The sequence below is a fragment of the Bombina bombina genome, chromosome 1 (assembly GCF_027579735.1).
Source record: "Bombina bombina isolate aBomBom1 chromosome 1, aBomBom1.pri, whole genome shotgun sequence".
In the NCBI taxonomy this organism is placed as follows: domain Eukaryota; kingdom Metazoa; phylum Chordata; class Amphibia; order Anura; family Bombinatoridae; genus Bombina; species Bombina bombina.
This window is the reverse complement of record NC_069499.1, coordinates 1,354,818,273-1,354,833,176: the sequence shown is the minus strand read 5'-3', so window position 1 is coordinate 1,354,833,176 and position 14,904 is coordinate 1,354,818,273. Positions and strand designations below refer to the sequence as shown.

At 38.1% G+C, this 14,904-nt stretch overlaps 1 protein-coding gene across 1 annotated transcript in view; it reads right to left on the bottom strand.

Moving 5' to 3' along the window:
- Nucleotides 1-14,904, bottom strand: part of MUC1 (mucin 1, cell surface associated) — a 46,568-nt gene that overhangs the window by 6,175 nt on the left and 25,489 nt on the right. The window contains exons 2-6 of the mRNA XM_053719641.1: nt 8,937-10,687; nt 6,498-6,571; nt 4,586-4,719; nt 3,974-4,089; nt 3,747-3,887 (exon numbers count right to left, since the gene is read on the bottom strand). Of these exons, the coding sequence (XP_053575616.1) occupies nt 3,747-3,887; nt 3,974-4,089; nt 4,586-4,719; nt 6,498-6,571; nt 8,937-10,687 (2,216 nt within the window). The remainder of the gene's footprint in view (nt 1-3,746; nt 3,888-3,973; nt 4,090-4,585; nt 4,720-6,497; nt 6,572-8,936; nt 10,688-14,904) is intronic.

Genomic DNA, 14,904 nt, shown 5'->3' with positions numbered 1-14,904 from the left:
TATGGGAAAGCAGAAGATTAAGTCATTGACATCAAACCAGTTGTTATGCCCTTGCAGCTTCTACCAGCCTTTCACCCACATCCCACCTCAGATCAGACATGATGACCATTTTGAACTTCAGGCCATATCCACAACCATGAAGCCACTGTCAATTATAGGCTCACATCAGAACTATCCTTTAGTCCCTGTCAGAAACATAACAGACCTCACATCATATAGTTTATTTTACTTCTAGTTTACTGGACAGCAAAAGCTGGACTGTCCTGCACTAAACACCCACCAACCCTACAAAGGAGAGATGTAGATAGAGTTGCCACCTCGGCCATGTTTTCCTGGACACTTATGAGTTACACATGCTGTAGGGTGTTCAGATGGAAACATGCATTGTGCTGCTGGACAGCAAAAAGATAGTGATCCTGGACAGCACTATTCATGTTCCTCCCTGCACACCCTGCAGCATCTGTAACTCATAAGTTTCCAAGAAAACATGGCCGAGGTGGCAACCCTAGATGTAGAGCATTTGAGGCAATGAAAATTAAATTAGAGTGGAGGAGGGAGGAATAAATAAGACCTCAATCTGTTGCAGTCTTTCCAAAATGTCACTGTACTTGCAATTGAAATACTTGTCCCTGCAGCATAGATAAAATCTTTATTGACCATCAGTATTTGGATGACAAACATGATACAGACTGTACAGGTGGGAAATAGGTGTGTGCTGAAGGTAGGTGGTTTCTGTGGGTGAGTGTCCCTGGACCTGTGATTGGATGATGCTGAGCTGAGCGCTATTAGTAATACTGATTAGGTTATTTTTTATATATGAGTATGTGCCTATATTAACAGTTATTTATCTCCTCTACACATATGCAGTGATCAGTATGTAGCAGGATGTAGCACATGAATTCTGCAGAATGCATCCCAGCCTTTCTTTCTCAAATGAACAGAAAAAGTGAGCACAATAAAGAGTTCTTTTGCTACTCATCACTCAGCTTGTTATGGGGAGTTACATTTTAAGATTATTATACCTTGAATTGCATGATTCAGGTAGGAAGAAACTGTTAAGTATGTGTAATTAGCTGCTTGATTCACACAGCACTTGCAAATGTCTGAGTGTATAAAGTGAATCATTAACACAGATGAAGGACAGGTATGTGGGGCCTCCGGTCTTCTGCACTCTTTGCGCAGCTACAAGTCTAAAAGGATTAGCACCGATCAAATAACAATCAGGCAAAGAACTAAATAGAAAATGGATCAGCTCGTCTCTCTTATCCACTCAGCCTTTTCTATCCATATCAATAAGAGGATCCAATCTGCAACCTTGTAAGATCTTCCTTCGTCCCCAAATTTGATCCATGTATGTCCTTGCTCAGGCCCAAGCCAGACTGCTTCTCAGTCTAGATTTACCTTGGTCCCTAAATCATAGCTATATTTGATGTGCTCCAGTAAGTGCAATATGCACACTTGGCTTATGCATTACATACAGTATAAATGTGGGGGAAAGATCTAGAGAAGCCCATGCCAGCTAGAATAGTGACTGAAATGGGATGGTCTTGGTGTCCTGTCAACAAGGCACTGACAATGAAGCAGAGGTACTAGCCAAGCATTTATATTATGGGAGTCTCAGGAACCTGCAGCCCTCACTTGATTGCAGTGGCTAACAGTTCTATAGCATCACGGTTGTTGCTGAGAGTGGGAGAGACACCAGTGAGAGAAACTGCAGAGTTTTAAAATAGGACATGCTTTTTTGTCACATCTAACCTGCTTATTCCAGAGATCTGACCCGCCTGTCGCTTTTAGAGCAGCCTTGTCTTTGGAGATAAGACACTGGCCTTCTGGAGTAAACTCATGCCCCCCGCCCAGATTAGACCTCCCTACTAAATAAGACTGGCCTGTGTCTTCATTTCCGTTCTGCCTGTTCCGATTAGAACAGATATTAGTGTGTGTTACCATCAGTCAAGCACATTCAATAACCCTTCAACTTTTTGCATTCATATACTGGGGCCGATTTAGCTTGATGCCCCTGTTTCCCCGCAAGCCTTCAGGCTCGCCGGAAACAGCAGTTATGAAGCAGCGGTCTAAAGACCGCTGCTCCATAACTTATCCGCCTGCTCTGAGGCTGTGGACAGAAATCAACCAGATCGAATACGACCGGGTTGATTGACACCCCCTGCTAGCAGCCGATTGGCCGCGAATCTGCAAGGGGTGCGGGCGGCATTGCACCAGCAGTTCACAAGAACTGCTGGTGCAATGATAAACGCAGACAGCGTATGCTGTCGGCATTTATCGATGTGCAGCGGACATGACACGCTACATTGTATCATGTCTGCTTTCACTGATAAATATACCCCTAAGTAAATTGTCTCGGATGCACTAGCATCTGCATGTCGGATAGTGTGGGTGCACTAAATCCCTCACTTCTATAGAGGTACACAGTAAGATTCATATTGGATATTGCTTGAGCGCTAAGCCAAGGATGACAAGCTGATGGTGCGCAAGTAGAGGAGTTCTTTGTTTACTTCTGTGCTATACTATTAATAATAATGGTTTACTTCAGGTCTGTGCAACACTTAAAGGGACATAATACTCATATGCTAAATCACTTGAAACCGATGCAGTATAACTGTAAAAAGCTGACAGGAAAATATCACCTGAGCATCTCTATGTAAAAAAGGAAGATATTTTACCTCACAAATTCCTCAGCTCAGCAGATTAAGTTCTGTAAAAAGTTATGCTCAGCTGCAGCCCAGCTGCAGGTAAAAGGGAAAAAAAAATGAAGAAATGAACAGCAGCCAATCAGCATCAGCAGTGCTGAGGTCATGAACTCTTTTACTGTGATCTCATGAGATTTCACTTAACTCTCATGAGATTTCATTGTAAACTTCCTTACACTGAATAGGGAAATAAGATCAGTGTGCACGAAAGCTCGCTCCTTCTACTGTCCGGGGACAGACATACTGATTTGCTGCTTAGAAGTCCTTTACAATGGGATGTGGTTACTGAGAAACTTTTGATGTAAATTATTTTTCTTTTTTACATAGAGATGCTCAGGTGATATTTTCTAGTCAGCTTTTTACAGCTATACTGCATCACTTTCAAGTGTTTAAACATTTGGGTATTATGGCCCTTTAACTCACCACTTGTAATACAATGACAGAGATAATAGCGGTCCCTTCACTATTAGTTTAAAGTATATGGGTGGCGCGTTTAATATGCTTTGGATAAAATATTTCTTTGTGCATGGTTGAATAAATGATAGCCAAACCTGTACTATTGTTTGAGCTCAACTTGTAATCTAGCTCTATATTTTATATATCATTAGAGCATGCTATTTTTGCCTTACTAGTAGTTCATGAGGAAAGCATGGTTTATGACCCAATCAGGAGTGGAAGACGCATGCAGCCACCCATCAGAAGCCAATTCTTGTTCAGGAGTGCAATGCTTGTGGGTTTTGAGCAGCACGTTATCTATGTGTTTAACCCCGTTTAAGCACAGAATAAACTAATACCTAGAATGCAAATATCACATCCTCTAATGAATTAGAACTTGCATTGCTTTTATTTAGAATATCTCTTTTATTAGCCCCTGACACTGACATATTGTCAAAGAAGATGTTACATGAAATTACCACTTTGTAAGCTTTCATATATTTTGAGAATGACCTACCCATTTTCAGAGCATGACCTTTTATCCTTGTACCACTTTGTATTACACCACACACAAACACACTTTTAACTCAATTAACAACTTACCTCTTGAAGGTTTTGCTTACTGGGTGCCGCATATCGCCCATGGGTCTGATAAGAGGAGTAGTCATTCATTGAGTGGTAAGAGCCACGGGAAGCAAAGACATCCATATGGCCATAACTTCTACGACGGCAAAAAACTATTGCCTGGATATGAGAAAAAGAGAAGTTATTGTCAGGAAGCAATGGGATACAAAATGAGTAGGGTTTAAAAAAAGTTTGCCGGTACTCACCATTACTATAATGAAGACAATAGCAAAGAGTAGAATGACAGACATTAGGACTAGCAGTGCAATGCCCCAGCCAGGCACTGGATTCTCTGTTCCAGACGCAATAGATGTGCTGCTGGCTGCAATAGATGGAGCAAGTCAGAAACTACCTTAAAGGGACATGAAACCCCAAATTTTTCTTTCATGATTCAGATAAAGAATACTATTTTAAACAGCATTCCAGTTTACTTCTATTATCTAATTTGCTTAATTCTTTAGACATCCTTTGTTAAAGAAATAGCAATGCACATGGGTGAGCCAATCACACAATGCTTCTATGTGCAGCCACCAATCAGCAGCTACTGAGTCTGTTTAGATATGCATTTCAACAAAGGATATAAAGAGAATGAAGGAAATTAGATACTAGACAAAAAATGGAAAGTTTTTTAAAACTGCGTGTTCTTTCTAAATCATGAAAGAAAAAAATGTGGGTGTTATGTCCCTTTAAGCTATAACCTAATATCTGACAACTTATTTATCTAGATGATTTTTAGTTGTGATTGCTCATTAAAAAGGCGGCATTAACTACCCCACCACATACATATTATAAAGTGAACTCTGCAGCCAATATCTTACCTTTTACATCAGTTAGCGCCAAGCCATTTATTAAACCACCTTGTGTGGCACGTTCTTGAAGGATGTTTTGGACAGTGACGGGATTCTGCTCGTTAGAAAACTCAAGCTTGGTGTCAGCAATCACAGACCCAGCACTGCATGGACAAAAGGCATCTTGTTAAACTGATCTACGGAAGTTAGACACTGGGAACTGTAATCTCATGTGGGCATAGCTAATAATTGTTAAAGAAACTAAAGAGGGACTCTTGTACTTTTTTATTTGCATTAGCCCTAATATATTCTTGGCCAGATTACAAGTGGTGCACTATCAGATTTTTTCACTTGTGCGCTGACTATGCTCAAAGTAAACTTTTAATGTGGGTGGTTTAGTGTGCATATTAGTTGAAAATAAAAAAACACATGAGTAAAACCCCATATGCGCTAACTTCAGGACTTCAGATATCGCAACCGTCTTAACTTCTTCCCATAGTTTTCAATTGAGCACATTTAAAAAACAAACAAAAACTAACACATCACTTGCACAACACCACGTTAGACCAACTGCGCTAAAGCCGAAGGTAGTCATATATATTCTGCATTCCAATGTTCTTCACATAGAAGAATTTTTTTTTTTAATTTTACATACATATTTCTACATATCTTTTTTTTTTTAAAGGGATAGGAAAGTCCAAATTAAACTTACAAGAATCAGATAGATCATGTTATTTTAATGTGCTTCTTGGTATCCATAGTTGAAAATGAATACGCACATATCCTACACTAGTGGGAACTAGCTGGTGATTAGTGCCTGCACACATTTGTCTCTTGTGATTGGCTAAATAGATATGTTCAGCAAGCTGCCAGTAGTGCAATGCTATTCATTCAGGATAAAAAGAAAATGAAGCAAATTTGATAATAAAAGTACATTTGAAAGTTGTTAAATGTTGTATGTTCTGAATGTAGGTTTCCTGTCCTTTAAAATATATATCTATATCTATATATCTAATGATATGTATACAGGTATATATATATATATATATATATATATATATATATATATATATATATATATATATATATATATATATATATATATATATATATATATATATAAAGAACATTTTCTTCTAAGTGAAGAACATTGGAATATAGCATATTTACAGTAAAAACACAGTAAAACATAAAGAAATATTAAAATTGAATACAAATTATTTTTCAATGTGTATATATGTATGTATATATATATATATATATATATATATATATATACATATACACATTATATATATATATATATATATATATATTTATATATATGTGTGTGTATGTATATACATGCATTTATATGTGTATATATGTATGTATTACATAAACACATAAATACACATGCCCTCCGCCTTGAAAAAATCACTGGTTCAGGTGGAGAAAAATGGTGCCATACTACCTATTTTTACCTCCACCTGATCCAGCAAGAGGTTTGTGCGACGGAGGCCAATACTTTCGGAGTCTAGTAAAGTGTTGCAAGGCAGCAGCACAACTATTCTCAAAAACTGTAAATTATGTGCCCTTGACTATATGGCCTATCAAAGTCTGGCGGACCTGTTCCGACAGTGCGGATCAGGTCCGCCAGACCTCGCTGAATACGGAGAGCAATACGCTCTCCTTATTCAGCATTGCACCAGCAGCTCACAAGAGCTGCTGGTGCAACGTCGCCCCCTGCAGAATCACGGCCAATCGGCCGCCAGCAGGGGGGGGTGTCAATCAACCCGATCGTACTCAATCGGGTTGAATTGCGGTGATGTCTCTCCGCCTGCTCAGAGCAGGCGGACAGGTTATGGAGACCGCTGCTTCATAACTGGTGTTTCTGGCGAGCCTCCGGAGCTTGATAGATATGCCCCTATATGTTGTTTGTCATTGATTTAAGAAAACTTACCTGAAGGTAAGGATTGTCACCCCAAGATATTTTCCTTCGATGCTGCAGGGTGTGCAATTGTACACTTCATTACTCTACAAGAAAAAGAAAAAGGTGTATTCTTCTGCCAAAATCAGCTTTCCTGTTAGAAGTTTCAAATAGACATGGAGCCTGAACACAAAATATTGCGCTATATTCATGGAATTTATTGTTAAGAGGAGCAATAAGGCTTACTAGCTTTTCTAGCTGATTGCCAGTGAGCGTTCCTGCAGTGGGCCGAATACATGATATCTTGCACAGCAAAGAACCGCAAGCAATGCAAAGCAAAAGTTACAACTGCAATTCTTTAGAAACGTGTTTTTAAAATGGGTTCTGAAAATGTGTGTATTTGTTAAATATCGATATGTCTGTTTTGTTATCTTTATGTAATGTCGATCTTTAAAACGGACTATGGGGTCTATTTATATATGTGCGGACAGACATTATACGTTATAGCGAACCATGTCCGCCGCACATCGATAAATGCCAACAGCATACGCTGTCGGCATTTATCATTGCACCAGTAGTTCTTGTGAACTGCTGGTGCATTACCGCCCCCTGCAGATTTGCGGCCAATCGGCCACTAGCAAGGGGTGTCAATCAGCCCGATCATACATGATCGGGCTGATTGCTATACGCCGCCTCAGAGGTGGCGTATGAGTTTAGGAGCAGCGGTCTTAAGACCACTGCTTCTTAACTCCTGTTTCCGGCGAGCCTGAAGGCTCGCACAAAAACAAGGGGAACAGGGGCCATTCGGCCCTTGTTAAATAGACCCCTATGCCTCAGCAGTCTCGCAGCCATGAATAAAGGCCTCACTACAGGCATTAAAGCTGGGATTTTTCAGCTAAACTGCTACTAGGGTTGCCAGATGACTACCACAAATGTACTGGACAATCTCTAGGTGACTGGGTACAATGATAGCTGGGGCAACACAATGTTCCCTCTCAAAAGTCCCCACTCTTGAACGAACAATGTGCATTTCTCACAATTGAGCAGTGATTTTACCAGTGACTGCTTCTTCAGCGTCTGCACCACACAATAAACAGCAGTGATTTCACCTCCTTGACTGTCACTTATTTCTTTTTTTCTGCATATTTGAAATGCATTAAGGTATAGGAGGACTTTTACATTTAACTAAAACTCACAGACTTTAAAAAATTGGATACTTAAGTGTCCAGTATTTTTGTGAAAATGTTACTGGACAGCTTGATAAAAAGCCCGGTTGAATAATGGGCACCTGGCAACCCTAGCTGCTACTGGGATTTAGACAGAAGCGATTGCCCATGTGAAGTATCCTATCGCGCAGCTGTGTCTGGCTATGTTAAAGGGATACAAACCTAATTATTTTCTTTTATGATTCAGATAGAGCATGCAATTTTAAGCAACTTTCTAATTTACTCCTATTATCAATGTTTTCTGTTCTCTTGCTATCTTTATTTAAAAAGCAAGAATGTAAAGCTTAAGAGCCGGCCCATTTTTGGTTCAGAACATGCGTTACGTTTGTTTATTGGTGGCTTAATGTAACCACCAATAAGCAAGTGCTATCCAGGGGGCTGAACCTAAAATGGGCCGGCTCCTAAACTTTACATTCCTGTTTTTCAAATAAAGATAACAAGAGAATGAAGAAAATTTGATAATAGGAATAAATTAGAAAGTTGCTTAAAATTGTATGCTCTATCTGAATCATTAAATAAAAATGTGGGTTTAGTATCCCTTTAAAGGGACATAAACCCCCCAAAAATCTTTCATGATTCAGATAACATATATTTTTAAAAACCTTTCCAATTTACTTCTGTTATCAAATTTACTTTGTTCTCTTGGTATCCTTTGTTTAAAAGTAGGTAAAAAGGTGTAGAAGCATGCATGTGACTGCAGCAATGCAAGAACAGAAGGTGGCTGCAGTGTTTCCTGTCATTTTCTGGTTCAGACATGTGCACGTTCCCTAAAATGATATGCTGTATCAGAATCAAGAAAGAAAATGTCCCTTTAAAGATGAGGAGGTTGTCTGTTTTTGTGTGTGAATATATTAGAGGGGGCTTTTTATATAGGGTGTTGTTTTTATTATTAGTTTGTTATGTCATTTTAATAAAAATATTTTTGATATTCTGCTATCCTTGACAGTGGAAGTCGATATATGCAGCATAAAGTTGAGGGTTATGAGATAGAAGCAGCTCCTTGGATTTCAGTGGAGTTGAACTTACCACTCGCTGCTCTGACAATTAATGGGTACAAATCTTTTTTTACTTATGCAATGTTTAAGCAGCGAAGTTGCTGCACATTTTCTCAACAAGATATTCGTTTTTACAATCGCAAATGAGTTTAATTTACTCTAGGCCAGTGTCTCGTGATCTCTGAGTAAAGGGGACAATAAATTAGTTGAATGCTAAAAAAAACTCATAAAACAGCACAATGGACACTTACCATGACTTCGATCTTTTTCACAAGTGTTATGTAGGCTTCAGATTGTGGATCATTAAGGCTGGTAGAAAAGTCTTCATTTGTGATGCGATATTGCAGGTAGACAACATAGCGCATTAATGTTGTTGTGCTTATTCCAGTTGTGGTAATTGTGCTAGTTTGAGTCACTGTTGGAGCAGTTGCTGTTGTGTCATTATTTTTAGGGGTAGTTGCTGTTGTGTCATTAAGTTTAGGGGTAGTTGTTGTTGTGTCATTAAGTTTAGGGGTAGTTGCTGTAGTATCATTTTTTGTTGGAGTAATTGTTGTAGTTTGAGTCACTGTTGGAGTAGTTGCTGTTGTGTCATTATTTTTAGGGGTAGTTGCTGTTGTGACATTATTTTTAGGGGTAGTTGCTGTTGTGTCATTAAGTTTAGGGGTAGTTGCTGTAGTATCTTTATTTGTTGGAGTAGTTGTGGTTTCAGATGCTGTTGGAGCAGTTGCTGTTGTGTCATTAAGTTTAGGGGTAGTTGCTGTAGTATGATTATTTGTTGGAGTAGTTGTGGTTTCAGACGCTGTTGGAGCAGTTGCTGTTGTGTCATTAAGTTTAGGGGTAGTTGCTGTAGTATCATTATTTGTTGGAGTAATTGTTGTAGTTTGAGTCACTGTTGGAGCAGTTGCTGTTGTGTCATTATTTTTAGGGGTAGTTGCTGTTGTGTCATTAAGTTTAGGGGTAGTTGCTGTAGTATCATTATTTGTTGGAGTAGTTGTGGTTTCAGACGCTGTTGGAGCAGTTGCTGTTGTGTCATTAAGTTTAGGGGTAGTTGCTGTAGTATCATTATTTGTTGGAGTAATTGTTGTAGTTTGAGTCACTGTTGGAGCAGTTGCCGTGGTGTCATTATTTTTAGGGGTAGTTGCTGTTGTGTCATTAAGTTTAGGGGTAGTTGCTGTTGTGTCATTATTTTTAGGGGTAGCTGCTGTTGTGTCATTAAGTTTAGGGGTAGTTGCTGTAGTATCATTATTTGTTGGAGTAGTTGTGGTTTCAGACGCTGTTGGAGCAGTTGCTGTTGTGTCATTAAGCTTAGGGGTAGTTGCTGTAGTATCATTATTTGTTGGAGTAATTGTGGTAGTTTGAGTCACTGTTGGGGCAGTTGATGTTGTGTCATTATTTTTAGGGGTAGTTGCTGTTGTGTCATTATTTTTAGGGGTAGTTGCTGTAGTATCATTATTTGTTGGAGTAGTTGCTATTGTGTCATTAAGTTTAGGGGTAGTTGCTGTAGTATCATTATTTGTTGGAGTAATTGTGGTTTCAGACGCTGCTGGAGCAGTTGCTGTTGTGTCATTAAGTTTAGGGGTAGTTGCTGTAGTATCATTATTTGTTGGAGTAATTGTAGTTTGAGTCACTGTTGGAGTAGTTGCTGTTGTGTCATTATTTTTAGGGGTAGTTGCTGTTGTGTCATTATTTTTAGGGGTAGTTGCTGTTGCGTCATTATTTTTAGGGGTAGTTGCTGTTGTGTCATTATTTTTAGGGGTAGTTGCTGTAGTATCATTATTTGTTGGAGTAATTGTAGTTTGAGTCACTGTTGGAGTAGTTGCTGTTGTGTCATTATTTTTAGGGGTAGTTGCTGTTGTGTCATTATTTTTAGGGGTAGTTGCTGTTGTATCATTATTTTTAGGGGTAGTTGCTGTTGTGTCATTATTTTTAGGGGTAGTTGCTGTTGTGTCATTATTTGGTGAAATAGTTGGGGTTTCATTTGTAGTAGTTTCTGCTTCTGCATCTAAAATATAAAAATATATAATTGTGTATAATTAAAGTATAAAAAGCGACAATTAGATAATACAATAAGATTAATTCTACCCAGGGAAAAACACGATGACCAGAATTAATCCGTCTCTCCAATTTCATTGGCCTTACCAGACACCTTGGGGTCCATTTATTAAGCAGCAGATGCTGCTTCGGAACCCCATTGTTTCAGGTTCACCTGAAATGGAAGTTAAGAATTAGCAGTCATAAGACCGCTGCTCCGTAACTTCTCTGACACCTTTTAGGTGGCAGATTTTATCATCCTGATCCGATACGATCGGGATGATTGACGGCCCCTGCTAGCGGCCAATTGGCCGCCAGTGAGCGGCATTGCACAAGCATTTTACCAGAAACTACAGCGAATCATGTCTGCTCGCCTCTTAATAAATCTACCCCTATAGCTTTACCTATTCTTATGCAACACTTAGGAAACCCTCTTCCAAAATAGTTTCTGTAAATGTTTGTAACTGTAAATAATTTGCATTCTTGCGTAGTTGCGGATGGAACAAAAGGTGTTTCATGGCCATTTGCATTCCAGGGCATTCTTGAGATGTGGTTGGGAGTTTTTCCCTGCACCTGCGTTCAGCATGCAGAGCTCTTGGTCTTGGTCTTCATCTCTTACTATTTTAAAACTGATATTGTTTTAAAGATGTTTTTGTGATGCCTTCACAACGGAACTTGTTCTATGCACTGTGAGGTGAGCAGTTAAAGGGACACTAAAGTTAAAATTAAATGTTCATAATTCAGATAGAGCAGGCAATTTTCTGAGACTTTCCACTACTACATCAGCCAATCACAGACTCATATTTGCATACACTGTGAACTCTTGCACATGCTCAGTGGGAGCTGGCGCCTCAGAAAGTGTGCATATAAAAAACTGTGCTCAGTCTGATAATGGAAGTAAATTGGGAAGTGTATTAAAACTACTTGTTCTATCTAAATAATTAAAGTTTAATTTAGACTTTAAAGAAACAGTCAACACCAAGGGGTAAATGTATTATACTGCGGATGAAGCTGTTTCTGCACAAGCCTTTAGGCTTGCTGGAAACAGAAGTTAAGAAGCAACTGTCGTAAAACCACTGCTCCTTAATTCATCCGCCACCATTCTGATCGGATCCGATCGGGATGATTGACACTCCCTGCTAGTGGCCGATTACCAGAAATGCTTGTGCAATGATAAATGCAGACAGCGTATGCTGTAGGCATTTAGCGATGTCGGGTGGATATGATCCGCTACAGCAGATTATGTCTGCCCGACACTTAATAAATCTACCCCCAAGATTCTTATTGTTTAAAAAGCTAGATAACGTCTTTACTACCCATTCCCCAGTTTTTCACAACCAACATTGTTATATTAATATACTTTAAAACTTTTAAACCTCTAAATTTCTGCCTGTTTCTAAGCCACTAAAGACAGCCCCTTCTCACATGCTTTTTTATTAGCTTTTCACAACAGGGTAGTAATAGTTCATGTGAGCCATATAGATAACATTGTGTTAATGCCCTTGAATTGCGACAGGCACTGCACTACTTGAATAAAGTACAAGGCAATAGATAAATAAAAAGTAATGTGATCAGGGGGCTATCAAAAGAAGCTTAGATACAAGGTAATCACAGAGGTTAAAAGAATATTAAAGGGACACTGAACCCAAATTTTTTCTTTCATGATTCAGATAGAGCATGACATTGTAAACAACTGTCTAATTTACTCCTATTATCAAATTTTCTTCGTTCTCATGCTATCTTTATTTGAAATGTAAGAATGTAAGTTTAGATGCCGGCCCATTTTTGGTGAACAACCTGGTTTGTCCTTGCAGATTGGTGGATAAATTCATCCACCAATAAAAAAAGTGCTGTCCAGAGGTTCTGAACCAAAAAAATAGCTTAGATGCCTTCTTTTTCAAATAAAGATAGCAAGAGAACAAAGAAAAATTGATAATAGGAGTAAATTAGAAAGTTGATTAAAATTGCATGCTCTATCTGAATCACGAAAGAAAAAAATTTGGGTTCAGTGTCCCTTTAATATAACCATGTTGGTTATGCAAAACTGGGGAATGGGTAATAAAGGGATTATCTATCTTTTTAAAAAATAACATATTTTGAGTTGACTGGCCTTTTAAGAGATAGATGCTGTTCCTTTGATTTCAATTACTAAAACTTGTGGATGTGATGAGGGGTTTACATATATATATATAAAATAATACAACTTTAAAGTTGTAATATTGTGGTGAGTTTTTACACACAATATTAGTTTCACAAACCAATTTTATTGAATCTAGTCCATCGTTTTAAAATCCACATCATATATAAGATTAGACCCAAACAGTTAAAGGGGCATAAAAAAAATTGTGAATACAATGCTTTTGTGTAGTATTACAATAAACTAACATACCATTTCAGTGTGAAAACTTTCGGAATATGTAAGCACATTACTTGCTGCAATTGTTTTTACATTGAGATTATATCCCCCACAACTTTCCATAACTGGAGAAGCTAATCCACACTTTCTATTGCAGTAGACAAGGCTTGCCATTGTTCTTTTTTAAAGCAATATTTGCATTATTTTACAATATCACAGTGACATCACCCCTGAGTAAGCCATTTAGGGGGAGATGTATTAGGGCTAGGCCTGTGAAGTCTGATTCTCAGAAGTCAAAACCCCCCCAAAAATTTTTAAGTTAAATTAAGTGAAAGGGGAAAATATATAAAGCTTATTGCAATGTTTTTTACTACAAAGAATTAAAGATTTTGGCCAAGTTTCTATTGCTGTTATAGACTGTGTAAATTGGCGACAACACAAAACATTTCCTTGTTACCACCAGTTTACACAGTTTACAACAGCAATGGAAATTAGGATTTTATATTAAAATCTCAAACAGTTTAATGTCCCTTTAAGTGTGTCATTTGTATCCTTTTTGACATCTGTTTTAGTACAATGTCTGTTTTAATATATATGGCTTCCCAAATAAATACAGAACACCTAGCAAATATAATTATATCCCATAGAACTGATTCAGTAAAGCTTGCTTGTCTCAACATTAGACATATGCGTTTCGATTCGGAACAAATCGAAATTCGGACGAATTTCTTAAATTCGGAGATTCGGATCGATTTGAATTTCCGAATTACAGTAGTACCGAATCTACCGAATAAATCCGAATTAGTTCGGATTTATTCGTTACATTCGGATGGCCATGGATTACACTAGTATTGTACAGTATATTAGGTTATATCACTCTGCTATGGGTTACACCTAATATACAGTACAATAATACTAGTCTAATACACAGCACATCCCACCTAACACATACCGAAAAATACAGAAATTCCGAATTTCCGAATTGGACCAAACCGAATCCAGCCAAATTTATTCGAATCCGAATGAATCTGAAACGAATACATTTGAATTTTTCCGAATTCGAATCGATCCGAACCGAAATTCGAAAACATCCGAATCGATCCGAACCGAAACAAATTTTTCGGCCATGCACAAGTATACTCAACATTTTTGGATATGGGAGAGGGCATCCAATGTTTCCTTATGTCAACCTGTGCGTAGTGCAGTGTGTTTGGCCAGCAGCTGTTGAGGGTGCTGGATTGTGTTGATTAGCTTGTCCTACTAATGGTGAATATTTGTAAATCCATGGTATAGGCATGAACTTTTAGCATACTGTGCTTTACTATAGAAGATAACTCATGAATGCTAAGAGTAGGCTTACCAGGTCTCCAGTATTGAACCAGACAGTCCAGTATTTTAGCAAGCTGTCCAGTAAAATCTTCACAAGAAATTAAACAAAGTTTATACAGAAAACATTAAAATAAAGACATAAAATATTATTATATTCAGCGCTTGTAAAATCATTTTTGTTTCTGGTTCCTTTATTAATCATTCGGTTTTACACATTTAAATAATGTCAGTCAGACACCTGTGTTTAGTTATTATATTATTCTTAATATTTGTATGCAATATCCCCCCCCCACCCCACACACACACACACATATAAATACTTGTAGAGATTTCACTAGCTGTGGATATTATAGGGATTTGTGTTATATGCAATTATTTGAAATGCTGTGGATGTTATAGAGTTCTAATATTGTCCATGACACCTTGAAGTGTCACATTATGTTCTTGTTTACTTTACAATACAAGATGCAAATTCCTCTAAATTCTGTCCCTGTTTATTTAAC